At 57.9% G+C, this 12,194-nt stretch overlaps 2 protein-coding genes across 7 annotated transcripts in view; one reads left to right on the forward strand and one right to left on the reverse strand.

Annotated features, from left to right (window-relative positions):
- Window positions 1-5,624, forward strand: part of Crocc (ciliary rootlet coiled-coil, rootletin) — a 39,736-nt gene extending 34,112 nt beyond the window's left edge. For all 4 annotated transcript variants that reach the window (XM_034501559.2, XM_034501558.2, XM_034501557.2 and 1 more), the window contains 9 exons: window positions 21-141; window positions 402-565; window positions 1,719-1,934; window positions 2,275-2,499; window positions 2,894-3,043; window positions 3,324-3,524; window positions 3,622-3,753; window positions 4,241-4,420; window positions 5,103-5,624. In XM_034501559.2, the coding sequence (XP_034357450.1) occupies window positions 21-141; window positions 402-565; window positions 1,719-1,934; window positions 2,275-2,499; window positions 2,894-3,043; window positions 3,324-3,524; window positions 3,622-3,753; window positions 4,241-4,420; window positions 5,103-5,189 (1,476 nt within the window). In that variant the 3' untranslated portion in view covers window positions 5,190-5,624. The remainder of the gene's footprint in view (window positions 1-20; window positions 142-401; window positions 566-1,718; window positions 1,935-2,274; window positions 2,500-2,893; window positions 3,044-3,323; window positions 3,525-3,621; window positions 3,754-4,240; window positions 4,421-5,102) is intronic.
- Window positions 5,625-6,285: 661 nt separating this feature from the next.
- Mfap2 (microfibril associated protein 2) lies at window positions 6,286-11,904 on the reverse strand. 3 transcript variants are annotated; one of them, XM_034504031.2, is made up of 9 exons: window positions 11,800-11,904; window positions 9,433-9,540; window positions 8,411-8,497; window positions 8,173-8,199; window positions 7,983-8,066; window positions 7,801-7,854; window positions 7,201-7,288; window positions 6,977-7,050; window positions 6,286-6,796 (listed from the first exon to the last, which is right to left on the reverse strand). In XM_034504031.2, the coding sequence occupies exons 2-9, from the start codon at window positions 9,473-9,475 to the stop codon at window positions 6,693-6,695; spliced, it is 561 nt and encodes a 186-aa protein (XP_034359922.1). In that variant the 5' UTR covers window positions 9,476-9,540; window positions 11,800-11,904; the 3' UTR covers window positions 6,286-6,692. The 3 variants fall into 3 exon arrangements, with proteins under 3 accessions (XP_034359922.1, XP_034359921.1, XP_034359923.1); XM_034504030.2 differs by having other exon boundaries at window positions 9,433-11,838; XM_034504032.2 differs by lacking the exon at window positions 11,800-11,904 and having other exon boundaries at window positions 7,983-8,094; window positions 9,433-9,558.
- Between the last annotated feature and the right edge of the window lie 290 nt (window positions 11,905-12,194).

Below are 12,194 nucleotides of genomic sequence, written 5' to 3' on the forward strand. Positions count from 1 at the left end.
CCTGTCTGTTGGGGATGCAGGATGAACTTAAGGCCCAGACCAGCACCCTGAGTCAACAGCTGGCTGAGATGGAGGCAGAGCGAGACCACGCAGCCTCGAGGGCCAAACAGCTACAGAAGGCAGTAGCTGAGAGCGAGGAAGGTGGGTCTTCCCTCAACATCCCTCTCCCCCCTACACTCCTGGCAGCTGAGGTGGGAGGCTGGGGAATTGGTGTCAATGGCTCTTAATGTCCACTCCTGTCCTATTACCTGACTCAGGGCTGGTTCCTCCAGGAGAGCTTGCCTGGGCAGCCCCAATGGGCCCAAACCTACAGACCCTCTATGGTCCAGGCAGAGCTTGGAGAGGGTGGGATACAGATTGGGCCTTCTGGCTTGCCTGATGGGACTGGGTGGTGGCCACAGCCTGGCGCAGTGCAGACAGGCGGCTGAGCGGGGCCCAGGCAGAGCTGGCATTGCAGGAAGAGAGTGTCCGACGTAGCAGGCGGGAGTGCAGGGCCACGCTGGACCAGATGGCAGTGCTGGAGAGGAGCCTGCAGGCCACCGAGAGCGAGCTCCGAGCCAGCCAGGTGGGCAGGAGTGGAGGGCCAGGGTTCTCTGTGGTCCTCTGCCTGAGTCGCAGCCTGTAGGGACAGCCTGGGGCTCTGTCCATGGAGCAGATTCTAGTCCTATGCTGAGTGTTTATGTGCATCAGGGAGAAGGGCTTGGGGCCTCAGTCAGACAGAGGGTTATGATCTGACATGGGACAGCCTGCTCTCCAACTGTCACCCTTTGGGTGGGGCTCACCTGTAATCGCTACACAGAGGCAGGACTCATAAGCTTTTGGCCAGGGCCCGGATCTCTGAATGTCTGCACAAATGGCGGAGCATTGTCTGATGCGTAGGTTTCTCTGTGTCTGTGTCTGGGGCAGGAAGCCCAGGCTTCGTGTGATGACAGTCCAGCCTCTCAGCTGAAGCCCCCTGCCCTCTCTCCAGCTGCCCCCACCCCCGCCTCTGGCTGGGACCAAGCTGGAACTGGATTGTTGTGTCTGCAGCTTCAGCTCTGGCTTTGGGCCCAGCAGCCCCTGGGGCCTGGGAGGAGGCCAGGAACAAAGCTGGGTGGGAGCCAGAATGGGGCCCCCTCTTCCCCACAGGCCAGCCAGGGCAGGGCGGGGCTTGGAGAAGCATGAAGTAGCAAGGCTTTAGTGACACCCAGGACCAGTGAGTCTCTGGGACACTGTGGATTGAATGGTCCCAGTTTGTCCTGCCCTGTGTCCACTCTAAAGCTCCCTGCACTGAGTCCTGAGCAGGGAGTAAGACAATCCATGAAAACTCTGAGCTGTGCCCTGCGCCTCAGCAGTGGCTGCCAGGCTCAGCTCAGGTTTCAGATGTGTTTCCAGCCATGTCTGCAAAGCCCTGTTGTAGAGCAGGGAAGGGTCCAGCGTCTGCATTCTGCAACTGCCTCCCAGGGACTTCATGAGTCCCCAGATAGTGTCACCTCTGGACCAGCCCCCCTAGTACAGAGATACTGTAGTCACATGATACCTTAGCTTCTTCTTAAAGAAAACAGCTCTGGGACCCTCCTATCTGCTTAGCCTGTGACACATGGGGAAACTGAGGCCCAGCAGTGACAGGCTGGTCTCAGGTCACACAGTCTTTGAGGCTAACCCTGCTCTGTCCCAGTGGTGCAGAGGAGTGTGGGGAGGCGTGGGCAGGCACTGGGGCTGAACCTCGCTTCCTACAGGAGAAAGTCGCCAAGATGAAGGCTGCCGAGGCGAAGCTGGAGAGCGACAAGCGGCGGCTCAAGGAGGTGCTGGACGCCTCTGAGAGCCGCTCCATCAAACTGGAGCTGCAGCGGCGAGCTCTCGAGGGCGAGCTGCAGCGCAGCCGTCTAGGCCTGGGGGACCGTGAGGCCCATGCTCAGGCCCTCCAGGATCGGGTGGACTCCCTGCAGAGACAGGTGCGGCCCTCTCCCTCCTGGTCCCACCTACATGGCGCCTGCCAGGCTCTGTCCAGGCATTGTGCAACTCCCTCCCAAGCCTGTGAGGGCCTCTTTTCACCGTCAGGTGTCAGAGGTGGACAGGTGGAGTTTCAGAGTGGTGATGTCCTTGCCTGTCACATAGCCAGGTTAACACAGCTCTGGACAGGGTGATCAGCCCACAGTGGGGTGAGGCCAGGCTGCAGTAGGCTGAACCAGTGGGAGTCTGGATGAGGCCCAGAGAGCTGGGGAGCATAGGTTAGCACTCGGGTGGACATCACAGTGAGAAGGGAGCCCTGACTGTCCTCTACCTTCCCAACAGGTGGCAGACAGTGAAGTGAAGGCAGGGACCTTACAGCTAACAGTGGAGCGGCTCAGTGGGGCACTGGCCAAGGTGGAGGAGAGCGAGGGGACCCTGCGGAGCAAGGTACAGAGCCTGACAGATGCCCTGGCCCAGAGCAGTGCCACCCTCAGCAGCACTCAGGACAAGAATCTGCACCTCCAGAAGGCCTTGAGTACCTGCGAACATGACCGCCAAGTGCTGCAGGTCTGGGTTCTCCGTGGTCTGGCATGTCTCTCTCTTCCAGTGAGAGTCCAGTGAGAGACTTAGCCAATAAGAGCAAGTGTGGAGGGACCTGATAGTTGGCTAATGGACTGTCAGTCAGGAATTCTGGTCTTAAGGTAGAAATGGGTCAAGGAATTAGCCAATCATGAAACTTAGAGGGGGGGTGCTGTCCTGCGAGAGAAGAAACTGGCTAGTAGGGATATGAGTGGCTGTCACCTTCACACAGGTCAGTGAATGTGACTGGCAACAGGCTAGACCAGTTAGGTGCTTCGCCTCCAGAGGGTAGACCGTGAACCTACGGAGAACTGTAGATTAGAGGAAAGCTTTTCGCTCGGGCTGGCAGTCTGGCTTGGCACCATCAGCCCCTGTCTCCTAGGAACGGCTGGATGCTGCCAGACAGGCATTGTCTGAAGCTCGAAGGCAAAGCAGCTCCCTGGGTGAACAGGTGCAGACTTTGCGGGGTGAGCTGGCCAACCTGGAGCTGCAGCGGGGTGAAGCTGAAGGCCAGCTGCAGCAGCTGCAGCAGGTGAGGCCCAGAGGGCCTCTAGCTATAGGGGTGCCCTGTGTGGCCCTTGGGGAACACATTTCAACTTCACCCCAAACCTTGACCCAGCCACCTGTGAAGAAGCATGGCTCCTCTGACTCACTCTGATACATCCCGGAGAGCCATCTGGCCTCCACTCCTTCTTACCCGGGCCTTGCAGTTGTTTACTACAAGAGTGGGCACCGTGGGCCAGCACCCTTGTCCCCACGTCGAGATGGTCACCCTGAGGTGCGGTGGGACGAAGGACCTGCTTGTGCCACAGGTGCTGCGACAGCGGCAGGAAGGGGAGGCCATGGCTCTGCGCTCCGTCCAGAAGCTCCAGGAGGAGCGGCGTCTGCTGCAGGAGCGCCTGGGCAGTCTGCAGCGAGCCCTGGCCCAGCTGGAAGCCGAGAAGCGGGAGCTGGAGCGGTCAGCACTGCAGCTCGACAAGGACCGTGTGGCCCTCAGGAGGACCCTGGACAAGGTGCCTGCTCTGCTGGGACATCCCTTGGTTTCCCGGGTCTCCTGATGTCAGATTATCCTGCAGAGCTCCTGTGAGCCCCCTCCATATTCCTACCTAGGCCGAGCGTGAGAAGCTGCGAAGCCATGAGGATACACTGCGCTTGAACGCAGAGAAAGGCCGCCTGGACTGCACACTCACGGGAGTGGAGCTGGACCTTGCCGAGGCCCAACAGCAGATCCAGCATTTGGAGGTCATCCCTGCCCCTCCCCTAGCCTGGTCCCCGTGCAGAGCACAAGAAGTCCTGGGGATGGGGCAGCAGGGGAGCCTGGAGCCTCTGGGAGAGTGTCTTCATTGGGCGGTATAGTTCAGGGTTCTGCCACGGTGGAGAGGGAGAACACGGAGGCTCACTAGCGGTCAAGCCTGTGCTTCCTGTGTGCTGTGGACGTGTGGAAGCTTGCTCACGGGGACAGCGTGAACCACATGTGGCCTGTGTCCGTGTTTTCATACATGCAGCTGCCAGACTGTTGTGCCTTTCTTTGTACCCATGTGTGCATCGGTGTGAACATGCTTGCTTTTGTTCTGTGCGTGTGTGTGGGGGGGGGCCTGTTTGCATGAGCTTCACTGGGGACCCTGACCCAGGATTGGAAAGTGCACTGTCAGAGCCAGTGAGATAAGGGATGACCCAGTGCTACGGTGCACGCTGGGTCTGAACCCTGATTGGCAGCCCTTGTCTATAGGCACAGGAGGTGGCGGCCCTGGAGGGGAACCACAATCCGGTCCAGCTGGCGGGGGATGAGCAGCAGCTGGAGCTGCAACAGGAAGTTGAGCGTCTACGCAGTGCCCAGGTGCAGACGGAGCGCACACTGCAGGCCCGGGAACGGGCCCACCGCCAGCGGGTGTCGGGGCTGGAGGAACAGGTACAAGGACCTCCCCTGAGAGAAGGTGGAGCTGGGTGGAAGTGTGGGGCTGGAGGAGAGGACTGGTGGTGACCTCTGCAACTTGAAAAGGGCCAAACAGAGCGATGCTGGTACCAGCCACGGCTGGCGTGATACTACCTGACATCAGTACCCTCTAGCTCCAAGCCATCAGACCATCTCCCTCCATGACATGCTTCCCTTAGCAGTTGTAAGCTCTCTGAGCAACCTGGGATCCCAGGAGTCCTAGCAAGAGCCTGAGAGATGACTCCTTCTGGCTGGCCTAGTGCAGAGCCTAGCTGCTTGGATAGGCCCAGCTTGGTCACAGGCACTGCTGCAAGAGTCTGGCACAGCCAGACTCTCTGGTCCTCCTTAGGTCAGGGTCCCCTTCTGGATAGAGCCGGGACTCAGACAGCTTGGTAACAGGGCAGGGCTGGGAGTGGACACAGCTCTTGGTCTGTGGAACGGTGCTAGGCAGGGCTGCTTCACACGGCCGAGCCTCAGAAGGGATAAGGATGCCAAAGCATACAGACACCTAACTGCCATGAGGAGCAGCTGAGAAGCAGAGGCTTTCCAGCCCTCAGGCAGCAGGTGGCATGTCACCCTACCACCACCACCACCCCCTCAACCCCCTGTTCCCTGAATTCAGCTGGAACCTGGGCCGCTGGGCCCTTTTCTTCTTCAGGTATCCACACTGAAGGCACAGCTGCACCAGGAGCTTCGCAGGAGCTCGGCATCCGTCTCCCTACCCTCTGGCACCCCTGAGAAATGAGTCCCTTCTAGCTGGTATCCTGAGCAGTCCCCTGGGCAGGAGAGAGGCCCTTTGGAGCATAACCTGCCCAGAGCCTAGTCATCAGAGTGATGTGTGAGGGAGCTGGGCCCGCAGAGATGATGGCTCTTAGAGTTGCAACACCCGTACTACACCCCCGCCCCCCAGGCCTCTCCTGGAAGAGCCTCTTGATGGCCCAAGGCTCTCCTGCATGGCTGAGCCAGCCAGGCATCAGGGAGAGCACCTGTTTCTGCCAGCAGCAGAGCAAAGCTTCCCCAGAAAGGATACCTGAGGCAGAGCAGCTCCCAGGAGCTCTCCTTGGCGTCCTCGTTGGAAAGGCTCCCTCGAGAGCTTAGGGCCCTTGTGTTTTTATACTTTTTTATAATGTTCGCTGTGGAGAACTTTCGTGGTTTTTGTAACATGACCTGTTTTCTAGAATTGGCTGTACGCTCAAATGCTTCCTCTGTCTGGGGTTGCTTGGGAGAGCAGAGCCTCACGGAGCATGAGGAATCTCTACTACTAGCAGATGGTGCTGTGCCCGCCCCATGAGCTTGGGCGCCCCTCTGCGTAGTGCCAGGGCTCAGAGACAGCTTGGTCTGCGGCAGTAGGGCAGGGCTGGGTGCAGTCTTAACCTGGCTCTGTGGAGTGAAGCAGGACATAAGTGCCCCATGTGGCAGTCTGCTTGCTCCCGTGTGGGAACCTGTGTCATGATGTGACAACAGGGAGGCTCACAGAGCACTCGACACCCGCTGCCGTGAGCCTCTAGGGGTCACGTAACTGTCATCTGGGGACAGTGTCTTACCCATTACATAGACCTGTCTGGAGGACTCCCCAGAACAGCAGAGGAAACAATACACATCAATCCCTGCTGCTCCCAAGAGAACTCGAATGACTTGTGTGTTTCTACGTGCACATGAAGAGTTACATCTTGGGAGGGAGTGTCAGGCCCCTTCCTCTAGGATACAGATGAAGCTAGGGTGGTGTGAGATACAGAAGTGGAGCCACCTGACACTCTTCTAAGGAGCTGGGTACCCTTGTATTGGGGGCCGGCAGTATTGGTGGCAATCAAGCTGTCCCCGGACACAAAAGTGACCATGGGTCTTTTGTAAAAACTTTATTATTTTGTATAAAACAGAGGTGGTCCATGCCTGAGGGCATAGGAAATCCAAGCAGACCAGCTGGTTAAGGGGTACAGCCTACCTGAGGAGACTGAGGAGGATTGCCCCCAGGCACTAAGGCACAGTGAAAACCCCAGGCCCCGCAGAGAGGCCTTGGATGAACCCCACTAAGGGGTAGAGACTGGACAGTCAGGAGCCCCCCCACTTAGGGATGGCCACAGGCTGGGGAGGGGCCCAAGGCAGCTATGACCATACTCCCCAGGGTAGCAGCCCACTGATGATGTCTGGGATGAAGGGGAGGGCAGGATGGGGGAGAAGCACCATGTCAGGCAGGGCCTGAGGTGGATCCGAGCTGGGTCCAGGGCTCGAATCTCACACCAGCTCCACCCTAGCAGCCCCCACAGCTCCTGGCACAGGAGGCAGCCACAGATTGGCACAGGCCACTGACAGCCATCACACCACACTTGGAGAATTTGTCTCGGCACAGGTCAGCTGTTAGAAGGAGGGGAAGTCAGGCTGGGAGCTCACTGCCCCATGCCAGTGAGGATGGAAGAGGGGAGCCTGCACCAGCCCACAAGTGGGTCTGGGCACATACTCTATGCCAGACAGTACAGGCAGAAGATGGCCAAGTAACTAAGTGGGTAGTAGGACAAGGGGTGGAGGCTTTCCTACCTCGGAGAAGTTCCTCGTGGGCACAGACTGTGCGGACACATATTTCCTTGTTGACCACGTACACTCGGCGGAGGCTGGGAGATGAACCAGGGATGTTCTCAGCCACACCCTCACCTACTGCCATTGGGAGAGCCCAGGAGCCCAGGCCTAGACCCACCCTCAGAGTTAGCGCCACCTGAGGACTGGCACCTGCCCCAATTCAGAGCTGCCCCTCGCGCCCTCACCTGTAGAAGCAGATCTCATTGAGACACTGTTTACACGGCTTGTGGATGGAGTAGAGGCGGGTGCAGGGGTACTGTTCTTCACGGCAGTCTGGGGACAGGTGGGTCAGCCTGGAGGCTCATGCATGAGGTCTGGGTCCCCATGCACCCTCAGGCCCTGCCCAGATACCCACTCAAATCCAGCACCCAGGTACCATAGGACTGCCCGACTTAATACCTCACACAAAGTCACAATCCCATTTGGAACACAAACTGACAGCCACCCCACTTGGCCACTGGAATATCACACTTGCTCACATGTAACCAACTCAACACACACAGAGTCAGGCCTCCCCTCTCGGGCCCTAGGCTGGTGGCACTCAGTTGGGTTTACTGGTCCTTTCTTATCTCCACACTGGCACCACACAGTCCAGGCTGTGGCACCAAGACAGTGCTGCCCCCTCCCTAGGTTCTGGCCAGATGCTAGTGAGGATGCAGGATGGGGGAGCCTAGTGCTGCCTAGGGGCAGGTCTAGCATCTCACTGTGGCTTAACCCTGCAGACCCCACAAGGCCTTTTCCTTCTGGAGCCATTCCAGCTTTCTCCAGCTTCTGGGGGTTCTTACCAAGAGGTCCAGGCTCCGTGGGCTCAGTCTCCAGGTCCCCTACAGCTGGCAGTTCTGGTGTGGGTGTAGGGAGATAGGCAGGGGTTACTGGGAGGGGGCTATTTGGGGCACCCCTCTCAGGACCAGCTCAGACCTTCAATTTTGAGGCACATGAGGACCTGGGCCCGGGGAGACAGCATTACCTGGGGGGGTAGGGGCTGGGATGACTTCCTGTGGGACTTGCTGCTGGGACTGGAACTGTTCCTCAGGGGGTCGAGGACTCACTTCTGCAGCAGGGAGGGTGTAAGGGAACTCCTGCTCACTTTCCCCTGCAAGGTCCCCACGGGTCCTCACCAGGCGGCTGGCCCCACCCACCCTACCCCAGACTTTTACCTTGGTAGTCATAGTAGTCTGCGTTGTCTGAAAGTAAAACAGACAGGATGGGTAGGGTCAGGCTAGCCCATGGGGTCAGGCTAGCCCATGGCCCCTGGAGAGTTACAAATGAGCCAGGGACCTGGCCCTAGGATCCCACCACCCCACCAAAATGGTTTCCTGGCTGACGCATGTCCACAGGGTGGGTGGCAGGTAGGTGACACTCAGCATTGGGGACACTGAAAGCATTGTCTCTCACCAATCTGGTCGCCATAGTGGTTGTACTGGACATGGTCCGGGAATGGAAGGAGAGGGTCCAGGTCATATTGGCCCTGAGCCAGCAGGCCTGCCGAGGGGAGGGGTCACATGTAGGCACCCCACATTGGAAGGACAAAGAGAAAGTAGGTAGTGGTTCTAACCCTCAGGCCTGACTCAGACTCAGAATCCAAACCCTGAGTCCTGGGTCAGTTCTTGCCCTTGCCAGCTCCTCTGGCTACTCCAGGAATTCTCACCTAACATTTCAGCTCTGCCAGGCTATCTCTGATACACCTCCCCTGCTGGCTGTTTCATTTTTAATAATTTATTTTTACTTTATGTAGTTTGTTGATGTTTTGACCGTCATATGTCTGTATAAGGGTGTCAAATCCCCTGGAACAGAAGTTACAGACAGTTGTGAGCTGCCATGTGGGTGCTGGGAATTGAACCTGGGTCCTCTGGAAGAGCAGCCAGTGCTCTTTTTTTTTTTTTTTTTTTTTTTTTTTGGTTTTTCGAGACAGGGTTTCTCTGTGTAGCCCTGGCTGTCCTGGAACTAACTGGGTAGACCAGGCTGGCCTCGAACTCAGCAGCCAGTGCTCTTAACCGCTGAGCCATCTCTCCAGCTCCTTGCTGTGTATTTCCATCATAGCATTCAACACAACATGACATTTACCAGGTCTGCTTGCCTGATATTTGCCTCGTCCCTAGCTGGGTCACATGACAGGCCCCGGGTGTGTCTGCCTAATTCACAGCTGTATCTCAGTGCTTGGCTCACAGTAGAAAGGCAGCATTAGATGTGTCCAGTCAATGTTCAAAGTCAACATAGACATGTTCAGTGAGCGGCTCCCAGGTCTGGCAGAGCCTCTGCAGTCCCCACTGATCTCTGCTTGTGTGATGATAAGAACCCTTAAGGACCAAGACCTGGACACCCTACCTTGAGGCTCCTTCACTGTATGGTGCAGGCCTGAAGCAGGGCTAGGAAAGGAGCCTGGCAGCAGAGTTCTGCCCCACCCACCAGCTGCTTACCGGGCATGAACAGCAGGAAGAGGCAGGCAGCTCTCATGGCCATGGAGTGAGGAGGCGGTGGTGGCGGTGGGGTGGCGGTGGTGGCGTTGAGGACAGCTAGAGGGGGAGCTTGGGGGAGAGAGTTAGCTGCACCCAGCTGGCCCAGGATGGCAGAACACATTTCTGTCCCTGCTTCAGACTATGCCAGGGACACTAAGAGCCAGGCATCTGGAGGCTAGGGAGGGACATCTGCAGCCCTCCTTCTGTGAAGGGGGGGCTGTGAAGTAAGTCCCAGAGTTAAAAAACAAAACAAAGGGCCGGGCAGTGGTGGAGTACGCCTTTAATCCCAGCACTTGGGATGCAGAGGCAGGTGGATTTCTGAGTTCGAAGCCAGCCTGGTCTATAGAGTGAGTTCCAGGACAGCCAGGGCTACACAGAGAAACCCTGTCTAGAAAAACCAACCAAACAAACAAAAAACTGGATCTTGCCTGGAGGTGTTGGCACACGCCGTTGGTCCCAGCAGAGGCAGGCAGATCTCTGAATTGAGGCCAGCCTGTTCTGGCCTACAGAACAGCCAGGGTTACACAAGAAGCCCTGTCTTCAAAAAAACCAAAAGAACAAAAACTCTTAACCAGTGGACAGACACGACTCTGTCCTGCTCACTGAGGTGACTCTAAAAGCCACTTACACACACACACACACCCCTGCTGTACGCAGTACACTCCTGCCTACCTCCAGCTGATCACCTCCCCGAGTTTCTGATGTACTCTGAATTCCAATGACCTCAGGCACATCCCTGGGTACCAGCCCTGCCCAGCCCACACCACACCACAGCCAGCCACCAGCCCAGCAGCATTTGCCAGGCCTGCCACCTGCTCCCAATTAGCCCCTGGGCCCTGAGCAGGCCGCTCAGGAAACCACATGCATACAGGCCCCAGGAGCCCCCGAAGCAGCCAGGGCTGGGCAGGACTCCCAGCTCCAAGAAGATTCCTGCCAGGCCCAGGCCTCCCAAGACCTGGCTGTCTACACTACAGAGCACGCAAGCACGAGACTGAGGCCTGTTTTGTCTGCAGGGGCAGGACGCATGACAAGAAGAGCTGGAGGAGGTTGGCTGCCTCTGGCTCCCAGCATGCTGGCTGGGAGAGGCAGTCACTTGGGCCACGGGTTTCCAACCTTTGACATGACACTGGATAACTAGAGTTTTGGTGACTGGTCACAGCTTGTACAGGATATGTCCTGGATGAGCCCAGCCTTCAGTGCTGGCTGGCTACACAGGCAGCTGGCTATGGCCCTAGTCAGTGGATGGTGACCTCTAGATGCTGCCCACAGGCTTATCCATCCAGAGGACTTCCTTACCACCACCAGCCCCCAGGAAGTTCTTCAACAGCTTGAACCCCAATTCTGTTGTAGGTCCCCCTGGGAATCTAGGGAGAGCAGGGGAAAGGCTGAAACAAGGTGTCTAACCTCAGTTTCCCTAACATTTCCTGAGATTCCCTGATACCTTGCCCACTTCAGACATCTCCCTCAAGCCTCTCTCTGGTGGAGGATAGAGGCATCTTAGACCCGTTCCCCTAAGAACCACTGCTCCACGTTCCGGTCTGAACTCTGGACAGCCTCGTGGTAAGGGGGGGTCACCAGCTCCATCCAGACCGGAGGTTGACAACAGTCCCTGGGGTGGGGAGAGGCATGGATTGGCTGCCAAAGTGTGTCAGAGCCTTCCTCCCACGCTCGCACCCAGGCCCAGCTTATGGCAGGGAATGGGACTCATTGGCTAATTCCAACAAGAAGAAGGGAAGAATGAATCGCTCCCAGGGGACCCAGACAAACTCTAAAACTGAGTTTGGGAGGCCTTAAGGAGGCCAGGAGCAATCAGCAATCGGGGTGGCTGATCCACCCCCACCTCTGGCCCACTCCACAACTTCGGCCTTATCCCAGTCCCATGGCTCCTCTGTGGTTCTAAGGGATGACCGGGAGCCCCCTCGCTGGCTCAGGCCGAAGAGGGCCCACAAGATGTTGTGAGAGCCCTGCTGTACAGCTGGGAACAATCAGCGGGCGGGCGGAAACTCGCTGAGACGCTCACTGGCTCTCCAACTCGGGTCTCTCTTTGTCTCCGCGACCGACCCCTGCCCCGCCCTCCACATCCCAAACACTGGGGATGGGGGTGGGGGTCAGGGCAAAACACTGTCCTGTCCTCCAGCAGCCCATTTCTAGTGACCCCTAAGTTCCAGCTCCCTGCCTGTCCTATCTTGCATCCCCCAACTTGCCAGATGCCCCCTCAGCATCCACTCCATATCCTGGGGCTAGAGTCCCCAAAGTTTCCCCAGCTTCAGGATCCGAGTGCGGAGCATGGTGCTCAGACACCCCTCGGAGTGCCCGACCCGCGCCTACCTGTTAGGGCCTTGCGCTGTGCTCTAGTGCGGCTGAGAGTGCTGCCCGCAGCCAGAGCCCCCCTATGGCCCCCAAGGCCCACGCCCGCCCCTAGCCCGGAGTCGCTGGGTCCTAGAGAGCGCCGCCGCCACGACGCACCCTCGAGGCTCCAGCCCCTCCCCAACTGGGGAGGGCCTGGTACTAATAGAACCAGCCGGCTGGCCATCCCTCTGTCACAGAGGGATCCCAGCCTCTCCACCCAGAGCCCAGAGGTCACGGGGCTGGAAATGAAACCTTGCTTGCTTCCTCCCATCTCTCTCCCTCCTTCCTTCCTTCCTTCCTTCCTTCCTTCCTTCCTTCCTTCCTTCCCCTCCTCCTGGCACAAGAGAAGAGGCAGATTAGAGGAGATCAAGTTC

Source organism: Arvicanthis niloticus, chromosome 5 (genome assembly GCF_011762505.2).
Source record: "Arvicanthis niloticus isolate mArvNil1 chromosome 5, mArvNil1.pat.X, whole genome shotgun sequence".
Lineage (NCBI taxonomy): Eukaryota > Metazoa > Chordata > Mammalia > Rodentia > Muridae > Arvicanthis > Arvicanthis niloticus.

What these genes read in the sequence shown, in the direction of transcription:
- Mfap2 (XM_034504030.2), bottom strand. Translation starts at nt 9,592, where the DNA reads ATGTGTTCTGCCATCCTGGGCCAGCTGGGTGCAGCTAACTCTCTCCCC. An exon ending in CTTCCTGCTGTTCATGCCCG is followed by an intron (nt 8,498 to 9,432) that starts GTAAGCAGCTGG and finishes TCCCCTCGGCAG; the next exon opens with GCCTGCTGGCTCAGGGCCAA. An exon ending in CACGGAGCCTGGACCTCTTG is followed by an intron (nt 7,289 to 7,800) that starts GTAAGAACCCCC and finishes ACCTGTCCCCAG; the next exon opens with ACTGCCGTGAAGAACAGTAC.